The sequence below is a fragment of the Ochotona curzoniae genome, unplaced genomic scaffold (assembly GCF_017591425.1).
Source record: "Ochotona curzoniae isolate NIBS_2020 unplaced genomic scaffold, NIBS_Ocur_1.0 scaffold_4505, whole genome shotgun sequence".
Classification (NCBI taxonomy): domain Eukaryota; kingdom Metazoa; phylum Chordata; class Mammalia; order Lagomorpha; family Ochotonidae; genus Ochotona; species Ochotona curzoniae.
In genome coordinates this window covers 7,868,267-7,891,579 of record NW_024467118.1, presented here as the reverse complement: position 1 = coordinate 7,891,579, position 23,313 = coordinate 7,868,267, and the positions used below count along the sequence as shown (strand labels likewise).

Below are 23,313 nucleotides of genomic sequence, written 5' to 3'. Positions count from 1 at the left end.
CTCAGACTAGCTGCCGTTTTCATCACTTAGGAAAAGTGCTGGGGACCCATTTCAAACATTTGCAGGGCAATACACTGGGAGGGCTATGAAGAGATAAACTCCTGCCTAGTTAAAAGTGTAAACACAATGAAAAGAAGCTGAACCACAGCACAGCATCCCATTATTTGCAGAAATAATGCTTAGGATGAATTAGGGTAGCTCACCATCCAAACCTCAGGCTTACCTCACAAGTTAACTCTGTCTCTTTAATGGAGAGGATGGTTAGGTTTTTAAAAACATAATTCATCATGTTCTAGGCAGGAAGTTCTACCTATAGCTTTTTACAACTGATGTAAAGAACATTATATTTTGACTGTTTGTTTTTTAGAGACTGTTGGCTCTTCTGCACTGTGTAAATTACTCATCTTATTTTTGTGTCTTGATATTTTAAGGATTTTTTTTTGAGGGCAGAGGCCCACAGCAGCTGGACCCCAAGTGGAGCAGCTGGACTCTGCTGGTGCCTGTACAGGACGCTAATTTCACAGTGGTGGCTTAACCAGTGGTGCCAAAATGTCGACTCCCCCCAAACATATATTTGAAATAGCTCTTTTTTTCTTGATTTTTAAAAAATTAATTTGAGAAACAAAGAATACCTACCTACTGGCTTACTCCCCAAATGCTCACAATGAATGGGCAGGGTGAGGCCCAAGTCCAAGGCCAGGAACTCAATACAGCTCTTCTATGTTGTGTGTCAGAAATGCAATGACCTGAGTCATACCAACTGCCTCCCCAGGTCTGCGTTAGCAGGAAGTTGGAGACAAGAGCCAGAGCAGAAATGGAACCCAGACACTTCGATATGCATCTCGGGCAACTTAGCTGCCAAGCCAAATGCATTCCAAAGTGCAATAGGTTTGAATTAATTCAAAGGAAACAACTTTCCAGATATAATGCCATTTTATTATTTAATTACCAATACTTACACAAGAATTCTATTAAAGAAATTAATATTTGTTTTGACAATGCATCTTAGTGTACTGACTTCAACCTGAGCTTGTCTGAGGCCAGGCAGTTTCCAAACATGTCAGAGAAAACAACACAGCCCAAGCGAAAAGAACTGTCAAGTTACAGTCCCCCCAGGCTGACTGCGTTTCTCATCTGCCCCTGTTGTCATTACACCTCAGTGCCCAGCCTTGACGTGGCTGCTCCTTCCTCTCTTGAAAAAGCTAAGCACAGTCTTCGGAATACAGTGCCAGAGAAATGCATTCCTACAAGGGACCCCTTAAGAAATCTCTAGGGCAAACACTGTGGCACAGCAGGCTAAATCCCAACCTGGGGTGCTGCCAGCCCATATACCATCCAGACATGCCAGGTGTCCCAGCTAGCTTTTCCACTTCTGATGTGGTCCCTGCAAAAGCTCCTGAGATGCAGCAGACGATGGCTCGAGTGGGATCCTGCCACCCATCCCAAGTTCCTGACTCTTCTTCAGCTTAGACAGCCCTGGCTGCAGCCCGGGAATGAATGAGCAGACGAAAATTCCCAGTGCTGCCTTTTAAGCAGATGAAAATAAATCAGTAAGTAAGCATTGTTTTTAAAGAAACAAAATTCAGGGGCCCAGCGCGGTGGCGCAAGTGGTTAAGGTCCTCGCCTTGCACGCCCGGGATCCCATATGGGCGCCGGTTCTATCCCGGCAGCCCTGTTTCCCTTCCAGCTCCCTGCCTGTGGCCTGGGAAAGCAGTCGAGGACGGCCCAAAGCTTTGGGACCCTGCACCCATGTGGGAGACCCGGAAGAGGCTCCTGGCTTTGGATCGGCATAGCATCAGCCATTGCGCTCACTTGGGGAGTGAATCATCGGATTGAAGATCTTCCTTTCTGTCTCTCCTCTCTGTATATCCGCCTTTCCAATAAAAAAAATAATAAAAAATAAATCTTAAAAAAAATATTTAGGATTCTTTTCCTTTCAGGCTTCTGAGTGAAAGGCAGGCGTTGGGGCCTCTGCTGTGACACAGCAGGTTAAGGTGTCAGATTCCATATGCGACCTGGTTCAAGTCCTGGCTGCTCTGTTTCTGACCCAGCTTCCAACTAGCGCACCTAGGAAGGCAGCGAAGGATGGGCCAAGTGATCCAGCCCCGGCAGCCATGTGGGAGACCCGGAAGTTGCTCCTGGCTCCTGGCTTCACTGCAGTCATCTGGGGAGCGGACAGGTGGATGGATGTCTAGCTCCTCCTATTAACTCTGCCCTTCAAATGAGCTGAAAAAAAGAGGGGGGGGAGGCAGGAGGAAACCAGGCCATGAATGTGCTTATCCAGTTAATGGGAACTCTGGTAAACAAAAAAGAGGACTTTCTAATTGACATTCAGTACATAATCGAATGGGCATGACTTTACCCTGTAAGTGACCAGGGATGATGGAATCTGACCTGGAAAGCACCATAGAAGCCCTAAAACGTCACTACTTTCCGATTCTCCTAGTAAGTGGTTATAATGATTTGACTGGGACATTTGTTTTGATTGGCACAATCTCTTTTATCTAAAACAGAATTCTATGGAGGACTGTCATTGGAATTGCCTGGAAATGTATTTACCGTGTCTGAGGGTGGGGAGGGGGTGAGGCTCCTGTGCAGGCGTGCGCCCACCTGTGCATCCTTCCCAGTGAGCCTGTGTAACGGCGCCCTGTGCAGTTGTCAGGCTGCTGCCCACATGCGGTAAACCTGCCCGGACTCTGTGGTCAGGGGTCCACCGAACTCCACCCTCGCAGTCTGATGAACACACAAGAGCCCCGGCCAGGCTGGATTCTCTGACTCCATAGGGTAGGTCTAAGGACCCACAGATCTGCGTTACAGTCAGTGTGGCTCCTGCTAAATCAAAAGGCTCCAGGAAGAAAAGTAAACTAGCAACGTTGGCACACGGTAAATGGAGGGGGGTCACGTCCCATCCCACTGGAACAGCAGCAAACGGGCTGCGGACGACAGCAACTGCCCTGGGGCCCATGCTCGGTGCCGGGTCGCAAGCCAGAGTCCGAAGAGCACACAAGGTCCAGCCCCACGGACAGCGGTCGCCCAGGTGTCGCGCGAAAGACACCGTGGCAGCCAAGGGCGGTCTCCAACCCTAATCCCGAAAGACCGTTTGCAAAGTCCGCGGGCGCGAGATAGGCGCAAGGCACCTCGCCCGGCGCGCCGTCCCCAGGCCAGCCGCCTCGCCTCCGCGCCCCACCTGTTGGGAACCTCCTGAGCCTTTCTCGCCCAAGTGCTTGGGAAACAAACTATCGAGCGAGCACCAGAGGCCCGGGGATGTGACAGGCGACCATAAGCATGCAGAAGAAACTGAGCCAAGATAGCGGACACACGGGTCCAGAGCTCGTGGGAGTCGGGCATCCGGAGCCTGGCCCCAGCCGCGGCGCCAAGGCTGCCAAGGCCGGCCGGGCGGCGCCGGCGCACTCCGGGCACCGAGCTTGCAAAAGGGACCCCGGGCGGGCGGCCGGACAGCTCGCAGACGGCGGGCAGCGATCGCCGCTGCCACTGCCTCCGTCACCCCGAGGCTCCACAGCCGCCGCCGCCGCGCCTGGCCCGATCCCGCCGGGCCCTCCACCCGAGCCCCGCAGGCGCTCGCTCTCCCCGGCACTACGGTCCGACCTCATGGAGCCCGGCGCCGCGCCCCGGCCAGCCGAGCCGGCGGCGACGAGGGAAGCCGCCGCGCGTCACGGCGAAGGAAGGAAGAAGATGGCGGCGGCCGTGGCGGCGGCGACGGCGGCGGCGGCGGCGGGCTCGCACGCGCCTCTGACGCCAATGGCGCGCGCCGGCCGGCGGGCTGCGGATGGCGGCGGCGGCCCGGGCTCCGGCGAGGGGCGGGGCGAGGCGGGGACGGGGCCGGCCGCAGGCGGAGGCCGGGCCGGAGGCTGGAGGGAGGCGGCGGGGACGGTTTGTTGTGCTCGGAACATGGCGGGCGTCGGCGACGCGGCCGCCCCGGGAGAAGGCGGCGGTGGCGGCGGCGCGGACGGCCCGGAGCGAGACCGCCGCGGCGAGGCGGAGCAGCCGGGCGGCGGCCACGGGCCCGCAGCCGCGCCTCAGCACACCGAGACGCTGGGCTTCTACGAGAGCGACCCGCGGCGGGAGAGGCGCCGCGGCCGCGCAGGTGAGGCGGGCGGGCGGCTCTAGGCCGCGGCCGGGGGCTGACAGGGGGCCCGGGGCCGCCGTGGGTCCCGGCTCGCGAGCCTCGCGGCCGCCGCTGCCCGCCGGGATGGCCGCTGACAGCTCCTCGGGCGGCCGTGGCGCGCGGCCCCGAGGCCCCCGGGTGCGCCGGCTGCGGCCGGGGAAGTGCTGTCCCGTGCCCCGGCCGCTTAGGTAGCGGGCATCTCCCACTCGGAGCGAGCGAGCGCCGACTGATTTCTGAATGACAGTCGCGGTGGCTTGTTTGGTGGCTCCGTGTTTTCAGCGAGGTGAATCCTTAGAAACCTGTGAACTTGCTCTCCCGATAGGCTTGTCACAGCCACAGCCCACGGCGTGGCGATGAGCCTCAAGTTTAGTGTAGAGTTGCCCAGAATAGAAACTAACTCCTCCAAAATGTTACGCTTGAACTTTTGCTAGACTGCAACTTAAGCCCCCCCCCCAAAAGTACCCCATGAAAACATACGTACACTTCCGAGTCCCATTGATTTGAGCATGTTCTTATATAATATTACTATTACTTAAGTTCTTGGCTGTTTCTGTGTTTTAAGAAACTACTTCGAGTTGTAGTTGTGGGAGGCTGGCTGGGTTCATTGGATACCCTGATGATAATGTTTTCATTTTTTTATAATTCTGTTTTGAACAGCAGCTCCATTTCATTTCTGACAACTAAAAATTGCTTCTGGTGTCGCCAGGGACTGCGTTAGCGCACACTCCCTGAGGGTCATGCTAATAAATGTTTTATTAGTAAGGCTTACTGCTTTAGTTGTAACTCGGGTGTTGAAATGCTAGAAGTAATTAGAAGACTGTGGCCGATCATGTGAGACCTTGATTGATTTATTCACTCGGAATTGGATGCAGATCTTGAAGAGGTGTATATGTTTGAACTATTAAGCAGACTTTCTCGGTGAAGCACTGAGAAGTGCTCCATCTGGTTTCATTGTCGGCCGTTGGCAGGAGTGTTTGCTTTCTGAATGGGCAGGCTGGAGGTTCAGTCCTAACTGCCTGGTCACTCTGCGTATTGAAAGCATTCTGGTGCACGTAGAAATAGATGTGACCAACGTTTCAGTCTCGTTTCAATTCTCGTTTTCCTGAATTTCAGGAAAGCCAACATTTTAATAAGCCCTTTTTGTTGTTTTTGGCCTGGGGAGAAAATGCAGTTGTCAGAAGCCCTTGGTGAGTCCAACCCAACACTCCCTCCCTGGCTTTCCCTGGCCGGGTCTGGCCTGCCCAGGCGCTACCCCTTGCACCAGCCTCACCCGCGGCTCCCTGGGCGTGCCTTACTGAACCCGCTTCAGACTGAAAGATGGTTGCAGCTGTAACTCTTGGAGAACTTGTTGTGTCCTTATCCTGCCAGCCTTGTGTGAAGGAGGTGGGTTTGCCACTTCACGCTGGTCTTGGCATCAGGACCCAGGTGAGCGTCCCAGGGAGCAGTGCTGCTCTGCCGGGAGCGCCGCCTTTGCCCTGGGCTGTGGTTTCACAGCTCCCGGCCTGCCAGTGCACCTGTGACCCAGAAGCCTTTGCTGGAAGCTCCTTCACCAGAGATCACAATTATTTGACTGTTTTGCCACCACTGCCTTCCTTTGCTGTGTAATCTTTCTTTCCTTACCATTTCCAGAGTTTGAAAGCTTTGCCCTAAAGGCGGGCCTGGCCCTGAGGGCCATGGAGTGACACCACCTAGTGTCACAGAAGCATTTCTACCGGCCTCAAACTGGCACAGTGCTTGGTGCTCATCCGTGACAGCCCTGCCCCAGCTCTGCTTCCTCCTGGCTTCACGTTGGCACAGCCCTGCCCCAGCTCTGCTTCCTCCTGGCTTCACGTTGGCACACCTTGGTGCTTCTTTTCTAACGGTCATGATCTCAGTGGCCTGACCATCAGTCAATGCCAGGGTGCCCTTCCTCCCTTCTCCCACGGAGTCGGGGCTTCTGGAAGCAGTGTGTGGGCTGCCCAGTCCTGAGCGCCCGGCGTCCCCTGCTTGCCTGTACACAGTACATGTTTATCCCCACTCTGTGTATCGTGTATGTGTAACTGCATCATACATAGTGTCTTTTTCTTTCCAACTCCGATCGCATGCTTCTCAGAACTTGCTTTTGACTTGGGTGTCGGCCGGCAGTAACCTGAAACTCGTCCCAGGTGTGGTGCTCACACTTGGCATCATCAGAGAAGGATGGGTATTCTGTTCCTCGTTCCTGTTTTCTTTCTCTCTTTCAGCATGAGCAATGTGTATTCCACTGTTCTCTGTGTGGTCCCTAGACTCTGCGTACCGTGGTTATCAATTCTGTAGGTTGTCCTTTTGAAGTAAGACTGGAGAAGTAATTCCTTGTGTGACTGTTTTTGTGCATATTTCTCTTCTTGTCTCAGCCACACAAGCCCTAGGTGCAGGGCTTGCTGTGCAGTGATGTTCTCTGTCAGGACTTTTGGCCTAGCAAATCAACCTTAAACTAAGAATTAAGCAATCTGAGTGCTTGGCTTGACTCACTTGTTAAATTGCTCTAAAGACTCTGAGACTGCTTGCCCAATCCACCTGACTGTTCCATAAAGCCACCACCAGAGAGTTTGGGATCCACAATACCAAGGTTAGGTCTGGTCACAGTGAGGGCCTGGTAAGTGTCGTGGCACATCCCCACTGAGCATGAAGCGGTACCTGTATGATGCGGGTGTGCAGGTGCCTTGGGACAGGTGCTACACCTAAGAGCCGGAAGTAAGGTCTTGGGGAAGGATATTGTTCCTGGTGGTGATGTTATTTTCTCCCTTGCTTCATGGCTTCTGGAGTCCTGGAGCTCATCCTTTTGCTTGTCTTCTCTGCTTTTGCCTATTTGCCCACTTGGCTTGACATCCATGAGAGATCGAACAAGGGCAAGAAGAAAGACTGAAACCCATAAAAGCCCTCTGAGCTCCTCTTGAAAAACTCTCATGAAAATTTTCCACTGAGGCATGTTCTAACTTGCCCCATTCCATATGCTCCACTTCTTGTGTAATTGAAAATTTGTTACATTTTTCTTACAAATACCACATTTTTATTCAAATATGTTTTCCTTTCGTCAGTCCTTACCCTTCATAGAATATATCACAGTTACTGCTCTGATCCCAAACTCAGACATTAAAGCTGATCCTGAGCTGGTAAAGCAAAATGAGCTCCTTCTTGTGTACCAAACCATTGCTCTGCTTTGGGAATTCTCCATTGCTTTCATTGGTTCGCATTTATGAGGGGGGGTCTTCAGAAAACTCATTAGAGGGGTTGGCGTGATGGATCCACAGGCTGATCCTCTGCCTATAAGTGCTAGGGTCCTATATGGGCACCAGTTCATATCCTGGCTGCTCCACTTCCCATCCACCTCCATGCTTGTGACTTGGGAAAGCAACAGGATGGCCCAAAACCATGGCACCTTTCACCCATGTGGAATACCCAGAAGAAGCTCCTGACTCCTGGCTTCAGATCAGCTCAGCTCCAGCCATTGTGGCCTCTTGGGGAGTGAATCAGTGGGTGGAAGAATCTTTCTGTCTTTGCTGCTCCCTATAAATCTGCTGGTCCAAAAATAAATACATAAATACATCTTAAAAAATCAAAGAAAGATAGCTCATTAGAGGGTCCAACATTGTGACACAGAATTAAACCACCACTTGAAATTCTGGGATCCTGTTCCATTCCCAGCGGCACCACTTCTGAGCTAGCCTGGAAGGCAGTGGGTGACAGCCCAGCTCCTTGGGCTCTGCCACCCACAGTGGCAACCGGCTAACTCCCCTGGCTCCTGCCTTCTGCTTGATTCATCCCTCATTGTGGCGGGGATTTAGGAAGTGAATCAGCAGGTAGAAAATCTCTGTCCCTCCTCTGCCTCTCTGATGCTATGGCTTTCAAATAAATTAATCTTTTAAAAAGTTAATTGGAAATATGTAGTATGAAAAAATTGTATGGGATTTTTCAAGATTTGTTTTGGAAGATCTTCAATGTGATCATTTACTCGCCAAAAAACCACAACAGCTGGGGCTGCACCAATCTAAAGCCAGACACCCAAACCCTCTTCCAGGTCTCCCGTATGGGTGCAGGGTCCCAAGGCTTTGGGTCATCCTTGACTGCTTTCCCAGGCCACAAGCAGGGAGCTGGGTGGCAAGTGGGGCCACCAGGATTAGAATTAGTGTCCTTATGAGATCCCAGCACGTGCAATGTGAGGATTTTAGCTGCTGGGCTACCGCGCTGGGACCTCAAGATATCTTTGTACCAAAATTAATTTAAGAAGAAAAAATGCTTAAAGGATAGATCGTCAGAGAGAGAAACAGATCTCTCCTGTGTTGGTTAACTCCCCAAATGCCAACAACAGTCAGACCTGGGCCAGGCCAAAGCAAGAAGCCAGGGGTTCCTTCCAGGTGTCCAGCGAAGCAGCAAGGGGCCCAGTGCTGAGCTCTCATCCCCTGCTTCCCTAGGCTCCTGGGAGAACGCTGGCTTGCAGGTGCAGCAGTTGGCACTGGGATTCGGCACCAGTGCCTACCCCTAATTCATCTGTTAATTCCATAAGCTGTAGACTTTGAAAAGCTCCCTTGAGAATTAAACAGTGAAAGCATATTCATTCTGCCCTTTAATCTGCTCAGTGTCTTCGCTTTTTAGACTGTGTTACTTCAGACTGACAGCTCCTGGGTACTCCAGTTTAGGAAATATTTTTTATGATAGAAGTCATTTTAGATTATATGGTTCTGATAGACCATCAAATGAAAAATTCCATTCTCATTTTTAAAAAAATTTTATTTTAAAAAATAGTATTTGATAGAGACTGACAGAGTGGCCAGAACTGGGTTGTTCCTAAGCCAGGACCACGGAGCTTCTTCCGGGTCCCCACGTGGGTAAGCCTTGAGCCTTCTTTAGCTGCTTTGCCTGGCACATAAGCTGGAAGCTGGATTGGAAGTGAAGCATCTGGGACTCAAACCGATAACCATACGGGATGCCAGCACCACAGGCAGAGGCTTGACCTAATATACGCCACAATGATGCCCATCCCAGGGGCACAGGCATCTCAGTCACTAGGTTAAACACCCACTCCTTGTTGCTATTTTTAATCCTTTGCTGGTTTTTTAAAAAAGCTTTGTTTCCTTGGAAGTTAGGTGGTCCATCTGGTGGTTCACTCTCCAAATGCTTGTGACGGCCAGAGTAACCCAAGAGTCAGGCACTGCATCCTGGCTCCCGCTGGGGTGGTGGGGGCCGAGGCACCTGCACCGTCTTCTGCTGCCTTCCCAGAGCCGTTGGCAGGAACGTGGATGAAAAGCAGCGCATCCGGAGCTGCGGCCAGCAGTGCCTTCAGCTGCTGTGCTGGAAACATCACCTCAGACGCTCCACTGTTTAACCTGTGACCTTGGACAAAGACATGCTCTTCTTGAACCCATTCCATGTCTATAAACTTGTGCATATTCTACTGTTCCTTTACTTCCCTGCATGAGTGTCCACACTTTTTCTTTAAGTCTTAAAAACTCAAATATACTGTGTAAAATAGTTCCCCTACTTAGATTTGACTTAATACGGAATTGCTTGTGCATTGGTTCCCAGAAAAGCTGAGTCCTAATTGACTTTGTATAAGAATGTCTCTCGGGCCCAGCGCGGTGGCGCAGGGGTTAAGGTCCTCGCTTTGCACGCCCGGGATCCCCTATGGTCGCTGGCCCGGGAAAGCAGTCAAAGACGGCCAAGTTTTGGGAACCTGCACCCGCGTGGGAGACCCGGAAGAGGCTCCTGGCTTCGGATCGGCATAGTATCGGCCGTTGCGCTCACTTGGGGAGTGAATCGTCGGACGGAGGATCTTCCTCTCTGTCTCTCCTCTCTGTATATCCGCCTTTCCAATGAAAAAATAATAAAAATAAATCTTTTTAAAAAAAAAAGAATGTCTCTCTATATTTGGATAGTAATCTTACATTTAATATTTTGTTGTAGTCTTAGTAAAGCTTACTGAAGTTTTATGTTGTTTAAGGTTTTATTTTCCTAAGTGTTGACCAATATTACTTTGTACTTTTTAAATGTTCACTCCTATTTTAAGAAAGATATATTTAGATATATTACTGAACATATATTTTTGATTACTCATTACAAGTAATGAGTAATCACAGATGTACTCATAGTTGTGTTTACTGCTTTTATCCTAGATTGCTATTTCTAAAATAAGTTTTCTCAGAAGATAATTAAGCAGCCATTTCTTCTTTCAGGAACAAGAAGAAGGAAATAATACTGTACGTTTCCCTAAGTTAAGGTAGTAGATCAGAGAGCAATTCTGTGATAGGAGATAAATATTGATTACAGATTTGCCAGAGCAGGGCTAGCATTCTGGATATCAGGTTAAGTTGCTGCCTGCTATGCAGATATCCTGTGTGGGTGCCAGTTCGAGGCCCAGCTGCTCTGCTCTGATCCAGCTCCTTGGGCTCCTACACCCATGTGCAAGAGTCAGCAGAACCCCCCGTCATGGTCCAGCCCGTCATTGTGGCCTCTGGGGGCGCGAACCAGTGACGGAGGGCTTCTCTCTCGGGATCTTTCTTTCTCCGTAATTCTGCTTTTCGAAGAAGTACAATAAGTCTTTAAAAACTATGCTGAAAGAATTAAACTGGATTTATTATAATATTTTCCTTGTATTAAATCTTTACAGTTGGCAAAATTCGTTTCTTACACTATAGAAACATTTGTTTGTGTTCTAATTGCGTAGTAATGTACATATGTTTATAAAAAGACCCGGTGAATAATACTTCTTCTTGGTAAGAGCTGGATAAGTAAATTTGCTGGCATCTAAAAAATGTCATGTTCAGAAAATATATATTTGAGATATAGGTAAACAGATATGTGCATATATCTCACAGACAAACTATTCAGAGGGAACTAGCATACTGGGAAGTAAAGACACTTTGCGATATGTGTCTCTACTCCCGAATAAAAGTAGGACTGCTAAAGAAACATTTAAACATGTAAAATTCATTTTACAATATAATACTGGATTTTTTTTTCCTAAGATTTATTTATTTTTATTGGGAAGGCAGATTTACAGAGGGAAGGAGAGACAGAGAAAGATCTTCCATCCCCAGGTTCACTTGCCAAATGGCCACAGTGGCTGGATCTGCACCAATTAGAAGCCAGGAGCCTCTGCTGGGTCTCCCTGTGCATGAGGCTCACAGGGACCGGGCCCTCCTCCGCTGCCTTCTCAGGTCATTGGTAGGGAGCCGGACGGGAAGTGAAGCATCCCTGACATAAACTGGCACTGCTAGACCAGTGCTTGCAGGTGACGCCTGTTGAGGCACCATGCCAGCCCCGATACTAGATTTTCTACCTTTGCCTATACTTACCATTTCATGGCATATTAAAATAGTAAAAAGTTGAAACCTGTAACTGTTACTTAGGAGCTGTATACCGTGATAATTCACAGGAAAATGACTGGAGGAGAAATCAGAGAGGAAGGGGTAGAGCTCGAACCCCTATACCTATAAAACTGCATCTTGGAAAATAATAAATTCACCCAATTTGGTCCCATTAAAAAATACATCATCACATGAGGAATAGTAAACATCAATGACTTATAAAATCAAACATATATATATCTTGTACTATAAGAACAAAATGTTCTTTTAAAATATTTATTCATTAAAGACAGTCTGTGTCTCCCACATGGGAGGAAGGACCTCGGTTAATGGAGCTGTCACCATGGCCTCCCCGGGTCTGAGCTGTCAGGATCTGATGTCCATCAGGTATTAAATACAGCTGGACTAGCAGGTGACTGATCTGCTGGACTAGCTACCCACTCCCTATGGCATCTTTTAAAACCATCTGTTTTAGTCCCAGCTGTTCTGATCCATCTTCCTGTTGGTGTGTCTGAGAGCAGCGTATAGGCCAAGTACGCTAACCCCTGCTACCCTGCGGGAGACCCGGATGGAGCCCCTGGCTTCAGCCTGGCTCAAGCCTTGGCTGTGGGAACCATTGTTGGAAGATGGGTCACTCTGTGTCTCTTGCGTGTGCTCTATCTTCCTGCCTTCAAATACATAAATCTTTGGAAGAGGAAGCTCAGCAGGTGATATCATTGGGAGTATGGGCTATGTGGAGCTGCTGTTAAAAGGTTCGTGGTTTTGCAAGGCAGCTGTTGACGGTGTGGCTTCCTCGAAGTCAAGCTACAGTGCTGTGAGGATATGAAGAGCAGAGTTCCGGTTTTCCAGAAAGGACATATTGGCCCACTTACAAAAGCGCTTGAGACGGTGATGGACAAACCGCTCTGGTGGTGACAAGCATACGTAAGGGGAAGTGCTTAGCTTTGAATTTTGGCATGACCACTTGCTTCTCAGTGTCTGTGGGTACCTCTAGCTTCGCCCCGTGCCTTCATTTCTTTATCTGCAAAATGAGCATAAAAATAGATGTTCCATGTTTTTGAGGTCTGTGTACTCAAAAAATCATTTGATTCTTAAAATTCTCCATTGTAGGTTCCAGCTTGGTAATTGTATCTAAAAATCTTATATTTCTAGCTGTCAGACTCTGCACGTTATTTTGTATTTGTAATACAGTTAAAATACTTTCATACATTTCTGTTGGATGATAGTTTGTTTATAGTAAACAAGTTGCTTAGCTTATATGGTTTGCTAAGTATATTATTGTCACATTAGTTTCTAACTACAGAACCAGGATTGCAGAAACAGCATTAATAAAACCAGGTAACAGCAAACCAAGTGTTAGTGCTAGAGAACACGTGAGATTACAGCCAGTAGCTCACGACATCATGTCCTGCTTTGCAGTATCTCTGAGCCTTCGTACAGATCCCCCCTATGCCTCGGTGACTGTGTGGGCCCTTCATACAGTCCCCCCCATGCCTCGGTGACTGTGTGGGCCCTTCATACAGCTCCCTCCTAGGCCTCGGTGACTGTGTGGGCCCTTCATACAGCTCCCCTCCTAGGCCTCGGTGACTGTGTGGGAGGTAAGCAGGTCACAGATGTTGGAGAAATGGTGTAAGCTTCAGTTTTCTCTCTTGTGAGTTTGAGATCTGTGTCTTGACTCAGGTCATAGGGTTAACATGCGAATGCTGCTGCTGGGACCTGCCTCCTGTGCCAGCCAGGCTCCTGTGCAGCACACCAGCCTCTGCGGCCGCTGGAGGAGACACTGTGGGGCAGAGTGTTCTGAGTAAATGGGGGTGCGACTTGCTATACTTCTTCATTTACTTTACTGTGTGCCAACCTGTCTGTGTCTCTTTAACCCAGATGCCATTCTTGGGGGCTGTGTGAGCTCTCCCTTTTGCTTCCTGGGGGCAGTGAGACACTCCTGGCCCCCAGCCGGGGCACTCCCTGGCTGGGACCACATCCTGGCACCCTGCTCTTGAGTCTGCTGTGTCACTCTTTGCCAACCCTCAGCCCCGCTTACAGCCGAGGTTCCTGGGTCGGCCACAGCTGGCTGCCGAGTGGGGCGCTAGGCTTCTCGCTCGCCCCTGCTGACGCCTTCAGTCTCAGAGACGCCGTCTTAGTGCTAGGTTCTATTCTCTTCTCTTGTGCAGAATCTCTGTATCCTGTTCTTTGGCCACTTGTGATCCGGATTTTTGTTTTTTATTGATATGTGTAGTTTTTACGTAGTGCAACTAATGTTAAATATTTTGGTTCCTTTTACCTTTTGTATTCGTGTAGATCGTTATGTGGAATTTCAGTGTTAAAAGAATGGGAAAATAGCAGAACTATCAGAAGGACAAGTCACCCACCTGAAAAACTAGCCCAGTGTGCCTTGTGTGGGCACTTCCTCAGTTTCCTAAGCGATTTGGGTTGTCTTGCAGCCTGCTTCCTAAGGAGACGAACACTGGCTACTCTGACCTGTTATATTTTGATAATTCTTACCTACTCCATTTATCTCCTATGCCATTTCTTTATTTGGCTTTCTACTTTCTGATTGTGTTTTTGTGTTTGTTCTTTCTTGTCATAAACCTTTCTGTGATTTTCTTTTTCCTTCTCTGATCAAGGTATTCTGCAGGCATTTCTTGAACTTCTTTGTGCTGGGTCCTGGGCTGCAAAGGTGAATCAGCAAGGCAGATACGAAAGCGAGTGTAATTGCTGCTGAGAGGCAGGTGCAGATGCTGTGGGAGCCACGTGTGAGAGCAGCCCGGGAGGTGCTCCTGGGACACTCACAGAGGATGGCCTCGGAGCAGGCTCCCTGGCAGGGGGCAGAGAGGGCAATCGTGGGCCAACGGGCAGTGTCCAAACTCAGAGGAGCGTGGAAGGCAGAGTTGGCACAAGCTATGAAAGCACCTTTGGCAGGTGGCAGGGGATCTAGGTGAAGACAGCTGCTCGAGGGTTCCTTCAGGTTTCAGCAGAGTGTGCCTAGGCTGTGTGGGTCTGCTCACTGCCGGCCAGAGTGGGGTTAAAGGGAGGAAAGAGTACAAGAAGGACACATCATCAGGAGGTTTGTGCAGGAGCCTGGTGAAAGGGGAGGACCAGACTTGGATGGAATAAAGGAAGAAGAAAACGTTCAGGAGTGTTTCAGAGAAAGGCTCTGCAGGACTTGGTGAGAGGTGAGAGATTATCCCCATGGGCCCTGTGCTTTCAGCAAAACTGTCTGCACTGCTGACTGAATCAGGAAGACTGGTTTGGTTCTCCAGGTGATAAGGCATCCCTGTGGGAAGCAGCCGGAATGTATCTCAGGAGTCAGACCAGAAGATGTGGAGACTGTAGGATAGAGGCAGTTCTTTGAGCTTAACTGAAGAGTGTACAAGGAAAGCCAAGGTCGGCGGAAGGCACCTGGGCGAACATGAGTGTGAAAGGAAGGCTAATGGTTTTCTTAACTAGCGTCTTGTTAGGGTGTAAGCTGTAGTGGATGGAGCACTTGGGGGTCACAGATGAGCAGGAGCCAAAGAGGGTTAGGTCCGAAAAGGTAGCCATTTGGGAGAAAAGAGAGCCTTAGATCAGAAGATTTGGGCTGGCGAGGAAAAGGGGAGGCCGCAGGGTCAGGTACCACTCAGTGACGGGGAGGTGACCATGAGGCTCCAGGTGCTCATACTTCACGGGTCAGTGAAAGGTTCTGTGCTAGAAGCTCTTGTGTTTTCTAAATGCCATGTTGCTTCTCAGTTGTACATGAAAGAATTAATGTTGTGGACATTAACCCATCCAAATACACCCTTCCTTCTGATTGGAAACGGAGCCTGGGCAGAGTTTGTGATCTTCCGCTGGGCTTGGCTCTTCTTGTTCATGGCTCCTAAGGCTTTCTTCTCCTCAGAGAATGAGTTTGTTTTTTTTCCCAGCCAGCCTAAAGTGTATCAGCAGGTTTGTAATGAACAGTTTTATTCTACATGAATTTGGTTACTAAGGCCCTTGGATCCAAGCATCTGTTACTGTGTGCAGTAGAGGTCACAGCTTGCGTGCATTTCACTTGCAGGACTTGGGCAGTAAATGTGCTGAGTGGTAGGGCAAAGGATGACATAGCCAGTGCACTTGCTTCCACCTGCTGCTGCTCCAGGCTGGAGTCAGTGGAATCCTGCGTTCCTCTGTCAGTCTCAATCCCAGCTATCTCGTGGTGTCACTGATTGTCCAGATTATGAACCTGGTAAAGAAGTGCATGTGTGTACACACACACACACACACACACACTGGTCTGTGCCAGTGCTAGAAGAAGACAGCAGATTTAGGTCCATGGTTAAGTCCTTCTGAGTCTTGCCAAGGGCTTTTGAACAGGAAGTGTAAACCCTTCCCCTGCACACAGACTTCACTTCCTGAGTGGGTAGACCCGGGTCAGCCAGCCTGTGGAGTAAACTTCAGTACCACATTTGGTAGAGAGCTCACACACATCACTTCTCTGCCTTTTGGCTAAGATCAAGTGTAGAGAGTTCACACATCCAGCTGAGGGCAGGAGAATGATTCTAAACCTTGGGGATCCCAAGTTCTGGGGCGGGTGTAGGAAGGGGCAGTACGGGGTGCTGAGGAGTCTGGGTAGGTGATGGCTGTCTGTCAGGCAGGCTGACAAGTGGGGGAAGCTGAAAGCAGTCACTCACCATGGCTTCTGCCCTCCAGTCCCCCGGGGCAGCACAGAGGGGCGTGTGTAACCTCCTCTGGCCTGGCTGTCAGCTGAGGAAGACAGCTGTGGGCGAACTTGCTTCTGGGAAACAGGAGACATGCAGGCGGATGGAAAGATCTTGGGGCAGAGGGGTTTGAGCTCTTGCAGAGGTCTGTTGGCATCACGATCGTGGTTATTAGGTGCTAGGGGCCTTCATGTGGGCAGTGAGCATATAGCCATACCAGCCTGCCCTGGCCACGTGCAGTGCTCAGGGGCATGCGGCTGCACCAGCCTGCCCTGGCCACGCGCAATGCCCAGGTGGTGCCATGGCTCCTGCTGCTTGGACCTCTGACACAATCAAGCAGCTCCCCTTTTCTCTGTGAAATTCATCAGTGTGGGTGCCGTGTCACCTGTAAGACCCAGGACTGACTGAGCTCTCAGAAACCACTGTTCCAACTGTTATCTCAGTGGTCGTGCCCCTCCGTGCCCCAGCGCCCTCTTAGCGCCACTCTGTGTCCCCACGTATTCTTAGCCTGTGCCACTCAAAGCAACAGAATGTAGCCTGCCGTCAGGGCACGGAAGTTCCAGCTCCAGGACCGTAGGTTGCTTTGCTTTGTCCTCTTTTTGCTCTATGTGAGTATTACCTGTAGCCCCGGGTGGCATGTGAGTTCCTTAATAAAAACTGTTCTTTTTGTTTTGTCTTGTTTTCTTTTTCTGTAGAACTTTCGTTGTTGAGGTTCCTCAGTGCTGAACTCACAAGAGGGTACTTCCTTGAACATAACGAGGCCAAGTACACAGAACGAAGAGAAAGAGTATACACTTGTATGCGAATACCGAGAGAATTGGAAAAGGTACTATTTTTTTTTATTCCCAGACATCATTTTGAAAGTTATGCCAAAGTGTTGATTGTGTAAAAAACAAAACAAAACAAAACAAAACAAAAAACCCACATTGTGAGCTGTATTTTTAAAATATTGGAAATAATGTAAGTAAAGCTGTAGGCGCAGCAGGAAATGATGCTCAGTTTAAGAGTTGGTGATGGTGTATGTGCAGATTTCATAAAAACCTGAAGCTAACTGTTTTGCTTCCCTGTGAGCCACTTCCCTAGAACTTTTTCCTAGGACGTGATCTCTCTCACACTCTTGCAGTTCTCCCTAGCCTTGTTTAACTTTCAGTATGATCAGTGATTTCATTTCAGTCTTTTTTAAGGTTTCAGTTTCTCAGAAAGCCCACATATTTGAAAACATAAATCTCAGTCTTTCAGAGAAGAAGAGGATTGCTTCAGCTGTCAGCACAGGAGTCAGCTCGTAGCAGATCAGCACAGTGGGCAGCCACGGTGCCAGCTGGTGGCGGGCCTGCCTCCTGTGACAGTCGCCTCTGCAGACCCAGCAGTCGGGGAGCCAGTGACACCTGCTGACTGTGCTTGTCGGAGAGTTGGCTTTTCCGGTGTGCTGTAAGCAGATGTGGTGAAGGGCCAAGTTGGGCAACTTGGCTTGGCTGTGCTGTTTGGGTTCTGATCATCTGTTTAGAAGCAGGAGGAGCCCGGTGCTGAGGTCGGTTTCAGAGCTGTTGCTCTGTGGGTTTTGATGGAGCGGGACTTGCTGCAGCCTTGGGAGCTCTGTGAAGGAACGGGCAGCCAGCGTGTGGGGACGCAGGACAGTTGAACGGTGGTGGAACGCCTCTGATGAGGAGGGTCACGTGTGCTCAGTTCTACAGGCAGTGGTGCCTGTCTCAGGAGCCCGAGTGTCCCTGCAAGAAACCTGAGGGACCTGAGGGTGGGATGGGAAGAACAGGTGCTCCCGCGGCTCTTCCCCCCAAGGGCAGTGGCACTGCTCCAACACCTGGATTTGTTGAGACTGGGGATGATTTTCTGGTTGGAAATAGGATAAAATCAACTCCTCTCAGTTGCTCTCAGAGCTGCCCTTTGTCTTTGCATTGATGGGTGTGAGAATGTTGGGTGCAGGCAGTGGGCCAGTGTTGAGGCAAGGCAAGCGCATTGGGGTTGTGCCTGCCTGGCAGCAGCCCTCACACTGAGCTCCTGGACTCCTGTTTGCCTCTGTGGAGCATGGGGAATTTGCATGCAGCCTGAACCTGTGGGACAACCAGGGGACTACTTCAGAGTGGGGTGCTGTCTGTCCGTCTCCTGCTTATGTTGGGGCACAACTAAGGAGCAGCGGCACTACCCACTGGAAAGCCTTCTGGCTCCGTGTGTACAGCCTGTGCTTGCCACTGAACTTGACTTCCTGACACCCATCCTTCTGAGACTGCTTACCCCATTGAGAAAGAGCCTCTTGGGAAAGCCGTTTGGTCCTGCCTCCCCCATTTTTAAGCCAGACTGTAGTGGATTGGAACATTTCCCTCGTTCCTGACAGACGTAGCTGTCAAGATAACGCACCCTGTCATTTTCTGCTGGACCTTCTGGAGTCGGCCTTGGGGCACTGGTGGAGCCTGCAGTTAGGGCTTGGACAGAGTGAGCTGAGGGCGGGGACCACGGCCTTCCTAGAGAGGACATTTCTGCTCAGGCTGTTCCCACTGCACGCCCCGCCTAGTCTTGGCCGGCTGTGTCCCATCTCAGTGTCCGTTCCTGTGCAAGGACAGCAGGTGTCCGGTGAGGTTTCGGTGCTGTGCTCTGAACTGAGCACTTTGAGTGTGTTCACGTTAATCCCCTGACCAACCTCACGAAATATATGGTCTGTTTAAGTTGCATTTCTCCCTCCTGCCTCCTTAAGGGAGCTCCCTGTGGACTTCCAGACCCACCTCGCCTTGATTGGAAACAGGAGCTGGCTTCTGTGCAGGGTTTAGACCTCATGATAACACTGCAGCATAGGTCAGACAGTTGTCCCCAAATGTTGCAAATAGTGAAGGACTGCCCCTTAAGCATTTTCCCAAGTTTCTTCATATGTGCAAACACTAATGAAAAGGAAAATCCACTAATTCCCTGTTCATTTGCTCCATCAATTTTTGGAGCAGCTTTTGTTCCAGGCACCTTTGTAGCGCTGAAGAACAGGGATGAACTTAACACTCAGATCTTAGCCAGGAAGGAGAGGGCAGGTACCTAAGTAATTTCAATGGAAGATACAAAGTGAAAAGTACCATTAAATCATTACCGGCAACGTGAATTTAGAAAAGGTGAAAGTTTGTTTAGAAGACAGGGCTGAGGAAGAAGGTCAGAAGGGGACTGGGAGGGAAAAGGGGGAGATTGCTCTGACTACTTTGCCCGGGTGCAGTGATGTGCTAGGTAGATTTGGAGCCTCTTAAGTTTGGACAGAGAAGTACTCAGACCTTGTGGAGAGAAAGGCTAGGCCCAGGGCGTGTTAAAGAGTAGAGTCTAGGAGATGAATATTAGGAGTCCTTTAGCTGTGTGTTCCAGAAAACCTAGTTGATGGTGGATTAAACAAATAGGACAGTTGTTTGGTTGTTTTTATTTATTTATTTATTTTTACCAAATGTAGAGGAAGGAGGTCTTGATTGTTCTGTGAGTTAGTGAAATCAGCATATATCAGGCTCCTTATCCACCCTCACGCTGACTGGGCTGCCTCAGGAATGGTACAAAGGCAGGGTCTGGGGAGTACCACCTTTCCGGACCTTGTCCAAAAACTATGAAGTCCTCCTGGAAGTCCCCGCACGAGTACTTCCATTTCTCTATTGGCTGCATTGGGTTTTTGTGTGCAAGGGGGACCAGGACAGGAAGAGTAGGTTCTTTGTATTGCTATTATTACTATTTTAAAGATTTTATTTATTTGAGAGAGTTAGAGGGAGAGGTAGAAAGAGATCTTCCTTCTACTAGTTCATTCCCCAAATGGCCATAGTGGCCAGGGTTATTCCAGACTGAAGCCAGGAGCTGCATCCGGGTCTTCCACACTTGGGCCTTCTCCACTGCTTTTCCCAGGCCGTTAGCATGGAGCTGGATTAAAAGTAGAATAGCCAGGATGTAAACAGGTGTCCATATGAGATGCTAAGCCACAATGCCAGCGTCAAGAGTATATTCAATAGCAAACCAAAGAGGACAGATTAGTCATTGGGTTCTCCACTGCTCCTGAAGGTGCCCATGGCTGTGGTCAGCTTGGGTTGGAAGTAAAGAGAGCACTAGACCCACATGTGTAGACTTTCTAGAAATTTAAATTGTCCAGAATTTGTTTACTAACTTTTGTGACAGTGACTCCTTGTGTTAAATAGATGCTCCATGTACGTTGTGGTTGTTACAAGGCTTTATTTATTTATTTAAATTAAAATGACTTATTTTTCCTGAATACATGCAATCGATCACATTACCTTCCTGACATAAAAAATGGAACTAAAATGTAACTGATTTTTTCCTACTATGTAATTCTTTGCTGTATAGTGATTCTTTTTTTTCATTGCTTAATAAATACATTTTTTGAATGAATTCAACTGCTTAGTATTAAATCGGTAACTCATTTTCTTAGTATTCAATTAAATTTTACACGTCTTTTTTGAAGATTTGCTTATTTTAAAGTCAGAGTTACAGAGAGACTGAGACTGAAAGACCTCCCATCAGCTGGTTTATTCTCCAGATGACTAGTCATCACAGCTGAGCCACACCAAGCCAGGGGCCAGGGACTTCACCTGGCTCTCCATGTGGGTTACTGGGCCATTCTCTGTTGCTTTTTCCAGGCCTTGAATATGGAATTGGATCGAAAGGAGAGCAGCTGGTATACAAACCAGCGGCCATAGGGAATGCCAGTATCACAAGTAGGACTTTACCACTACTTTCAAAATAACACATTTAGTTAAAATATCATATATTCATATTAAGACTTTTTGTTGATAGCAGGAGTGGTACATTAAGTTTCCTGAGTTTCATTGTGAAACTAACAGACCCATGTTACTGGCTTTGGGCTCTGGGCTTGCTGCACCCTGCGTTGTTCACGCCCTTGCTCAGATGTGCCCTGGGAGACCTCAGTGAGAAGCAGGAAGTCCTGGTGCTTCTTTTCTCCCAGGTTTGCTGCCTCCTGCCTGTGGAAGTGGAAACAGCACCTTCTACATTATCATTGTTGGGTGTCAGGTTAGCAACTGAATTGACAGCCCCTTCAGAAGCTGAGTTTGAATGTGTTGGAGGAGTGGTCCCAGAATCCATGGCCTGCTTGACAAGGTGTAGTTTGCTACTCATTAGGCATATGGAACCCATCAGATAGTTTTGGGGACAATCCAGCAAAGATCAGGCTTTTATAACTTTGGTGACTTTCTTTTTTAATTATGTTTTAAACAATGTTTACATAGTTGATCAGAGCAGGAAGAATCCAGGGTTAGGGAGAAGTGGGTATGATCATTGTCTCAAAACTTATTTCTTCTTCCCACTTCTGGGGGTGAGGGGAGAGATAAGAGGAGAAGCCATACCAGCCTCCCAGCCAGGAATGGGGAATCGTCACCCAGTGCCAACCCAGGGTCATAATGTGGTGCATGCTGCAAAGGTTCTGCCCAGGTGGATGCGATAGTTCTGGAATGCCGTCCATCTTGCTGATCTATGGATGAGGACTCCCTTCCAGTGTTCAGTGGCTGACACAGTCCACCTGAGAGTCTCCATTCGCCTAGATATTTGCTGTCATCATTTGGCTGGGGTAGTTGTCCATATGTTCTGTTCTCCATTCTCTGCTATGGTACCAGATGTCCTCTGCAGGCCCCGATGAGCTACCGTATCCTCTGTGTGCAGCATGGCCTGCCATCCAGCACTCTATCCTTTACACTGAGGAGGACCAGTTCTCACAGGTAGGCTCATGGACCCTGGTCAGGGAACCTGAGCCCCACCGAAACTCCAACCCTGGGGCTCAGGAACCCGCCACCTGCCATGCAGGCAGTCCCAGGGACCTGGGTCAGGAGATCCAAGCCTGCCCCTCCAGACCTCCCACCCCAGGGGTTTACGGATCCAGCACCTGCCACATTACACACACACACACACACACACACACACACACACATTTATTTCCTCTCTCGTTCTCTATTTTATCTACTGGTTCACTCCCTAAATGGCTGAGCCTGAAGCATGCCCCGACCCCATCCCGCCCACCTTCACTGCAACAGCAGCTGAGGCGGGGTTCCTGGGTGGCTATCAGCCTGTCAGCTGCCAGGAGCCCCTGGAGCATGCTCACTCTTGTCATCGCAGCCTCTTGGCAGGAGCTGCACAGCAGAACACCAAGTAATAGCACCTGCTTTGGGGCTTGTTCTGAGGGCTTATGTTCCAGGGGCTGAGCTCATGGAAGATAGTGATATTCAGTACAGGTTAGAAAGGAGAGAAGCAAGAAGAGCTCCAGGCTCTTCCACGAGCAGAGCGTGTCTGCTGATGAAATCTTCAGATGATTGGGGTGTTTACCTTTTATGCCTAGTCCTTGTGTTGAGTGTATCAGATGTAAAATATGACTTAAGAAATGGTTGTTTTGTTGGGTGACCTTCGGGATAGACCTTTGCCTGTTGTCAAAAACCCTGGCCATTTCCTGGAATGTGTAGACTCACTGGGGGCATATTTGGTTTTATTTTGTTTTTAATTTAGGGGAATAAAAATGATTCTGCCTGGAATGACCTTGAATCTACAATAGCACTTTTCGGCCAGTTATCTGTAGACTTAGAAGATGGTGGAATCCCCCTCCAAATTGGGCTGACAGTGGATCTCTTCCTGTGGGTTTGTTGAGAACTTCTGGACTGGGCGAACCATCTGGACTCTTCTGCAGTTAGCTGAAAGCTCCTGTTCAGCCTCCCAGCCTCACAGGGCACCTGTGCTGGCTCTCTGCTTATCTTCCTCTTCTCTGTGCCCGACAAAAACTCATGCCCATGATGTCTCCTGTGGGAAATCTGTTGACTCTAGCTCCTCCCTACCCCAGCTCCCCAAACCCACAGTCTGTGGACCTGATCTCTTCACCAGTGGGTACCAAGCGCGTGCCTTCTCAGTCACCGGAACAGCATGTGCCCAGCTTATGGACTGGGTTCCCCGGGATAGGAGGGGCTTTTTGCAATGGGTCTTGCTTCCCCCAGCATATGGCCAAACAAGATCTGGTCTCTGCTCTTGCAAGAGTAGACCCAGAGACTGGGGCCTGGAAAAGGTTCTCTGGTTTCCACACTGTGAACAAGTGAGTCCCTGCCAGCACATGCTGTGTGGTGGCATGGAGGAGACGGCCTGCAGTTAGAGACTGGCCCCAGTCTCAGTGCTGCTTTCATTTTGGTCGTCATGCTATTTATTTTTAAATTTTCAAGTGGTATTTAAAGGAAGA

General features: G+C 49.4%; 1 protein-coding gene across 2 annotated transcripts in view; it reads left to right on the top strand.

The window, feature by feature from the left end:
* The first annotated feature begins 3,897 nt into the window (after nucleotides 1–3,897).
* The window catches only part of TAPT1 (transmembrane anterior posterior transformation 1), a 62,283-nt gene continuing 42,867 nt past the window's right edge, over nucleotides 3,898–23,313 (top strand). Inside the window, exons 1-2 of one of the 2 annotated variants that reach the window (XM_040965743.1) lie at nucleotides 3,898–4,105; nucleotides 16,814–16,944. In XM_040965743.1, coding sequence (XP_040821677.1) covers nucleotides 3,910–4,105; nucleotides 16,814–16,944 — 327 coding nt within the window. In that variant the 5' untranslated portion in view covers nucleotides 3,898–3,909. Of the gene's footprint in view, nucleotides 4,106–16,813; nucleotides 16,945–21,399; nucleotides 21,821–23,313 lie in introns of those variants that run through there. The other variant, XM_040965744.1, reaches the window with a different exon arrangement.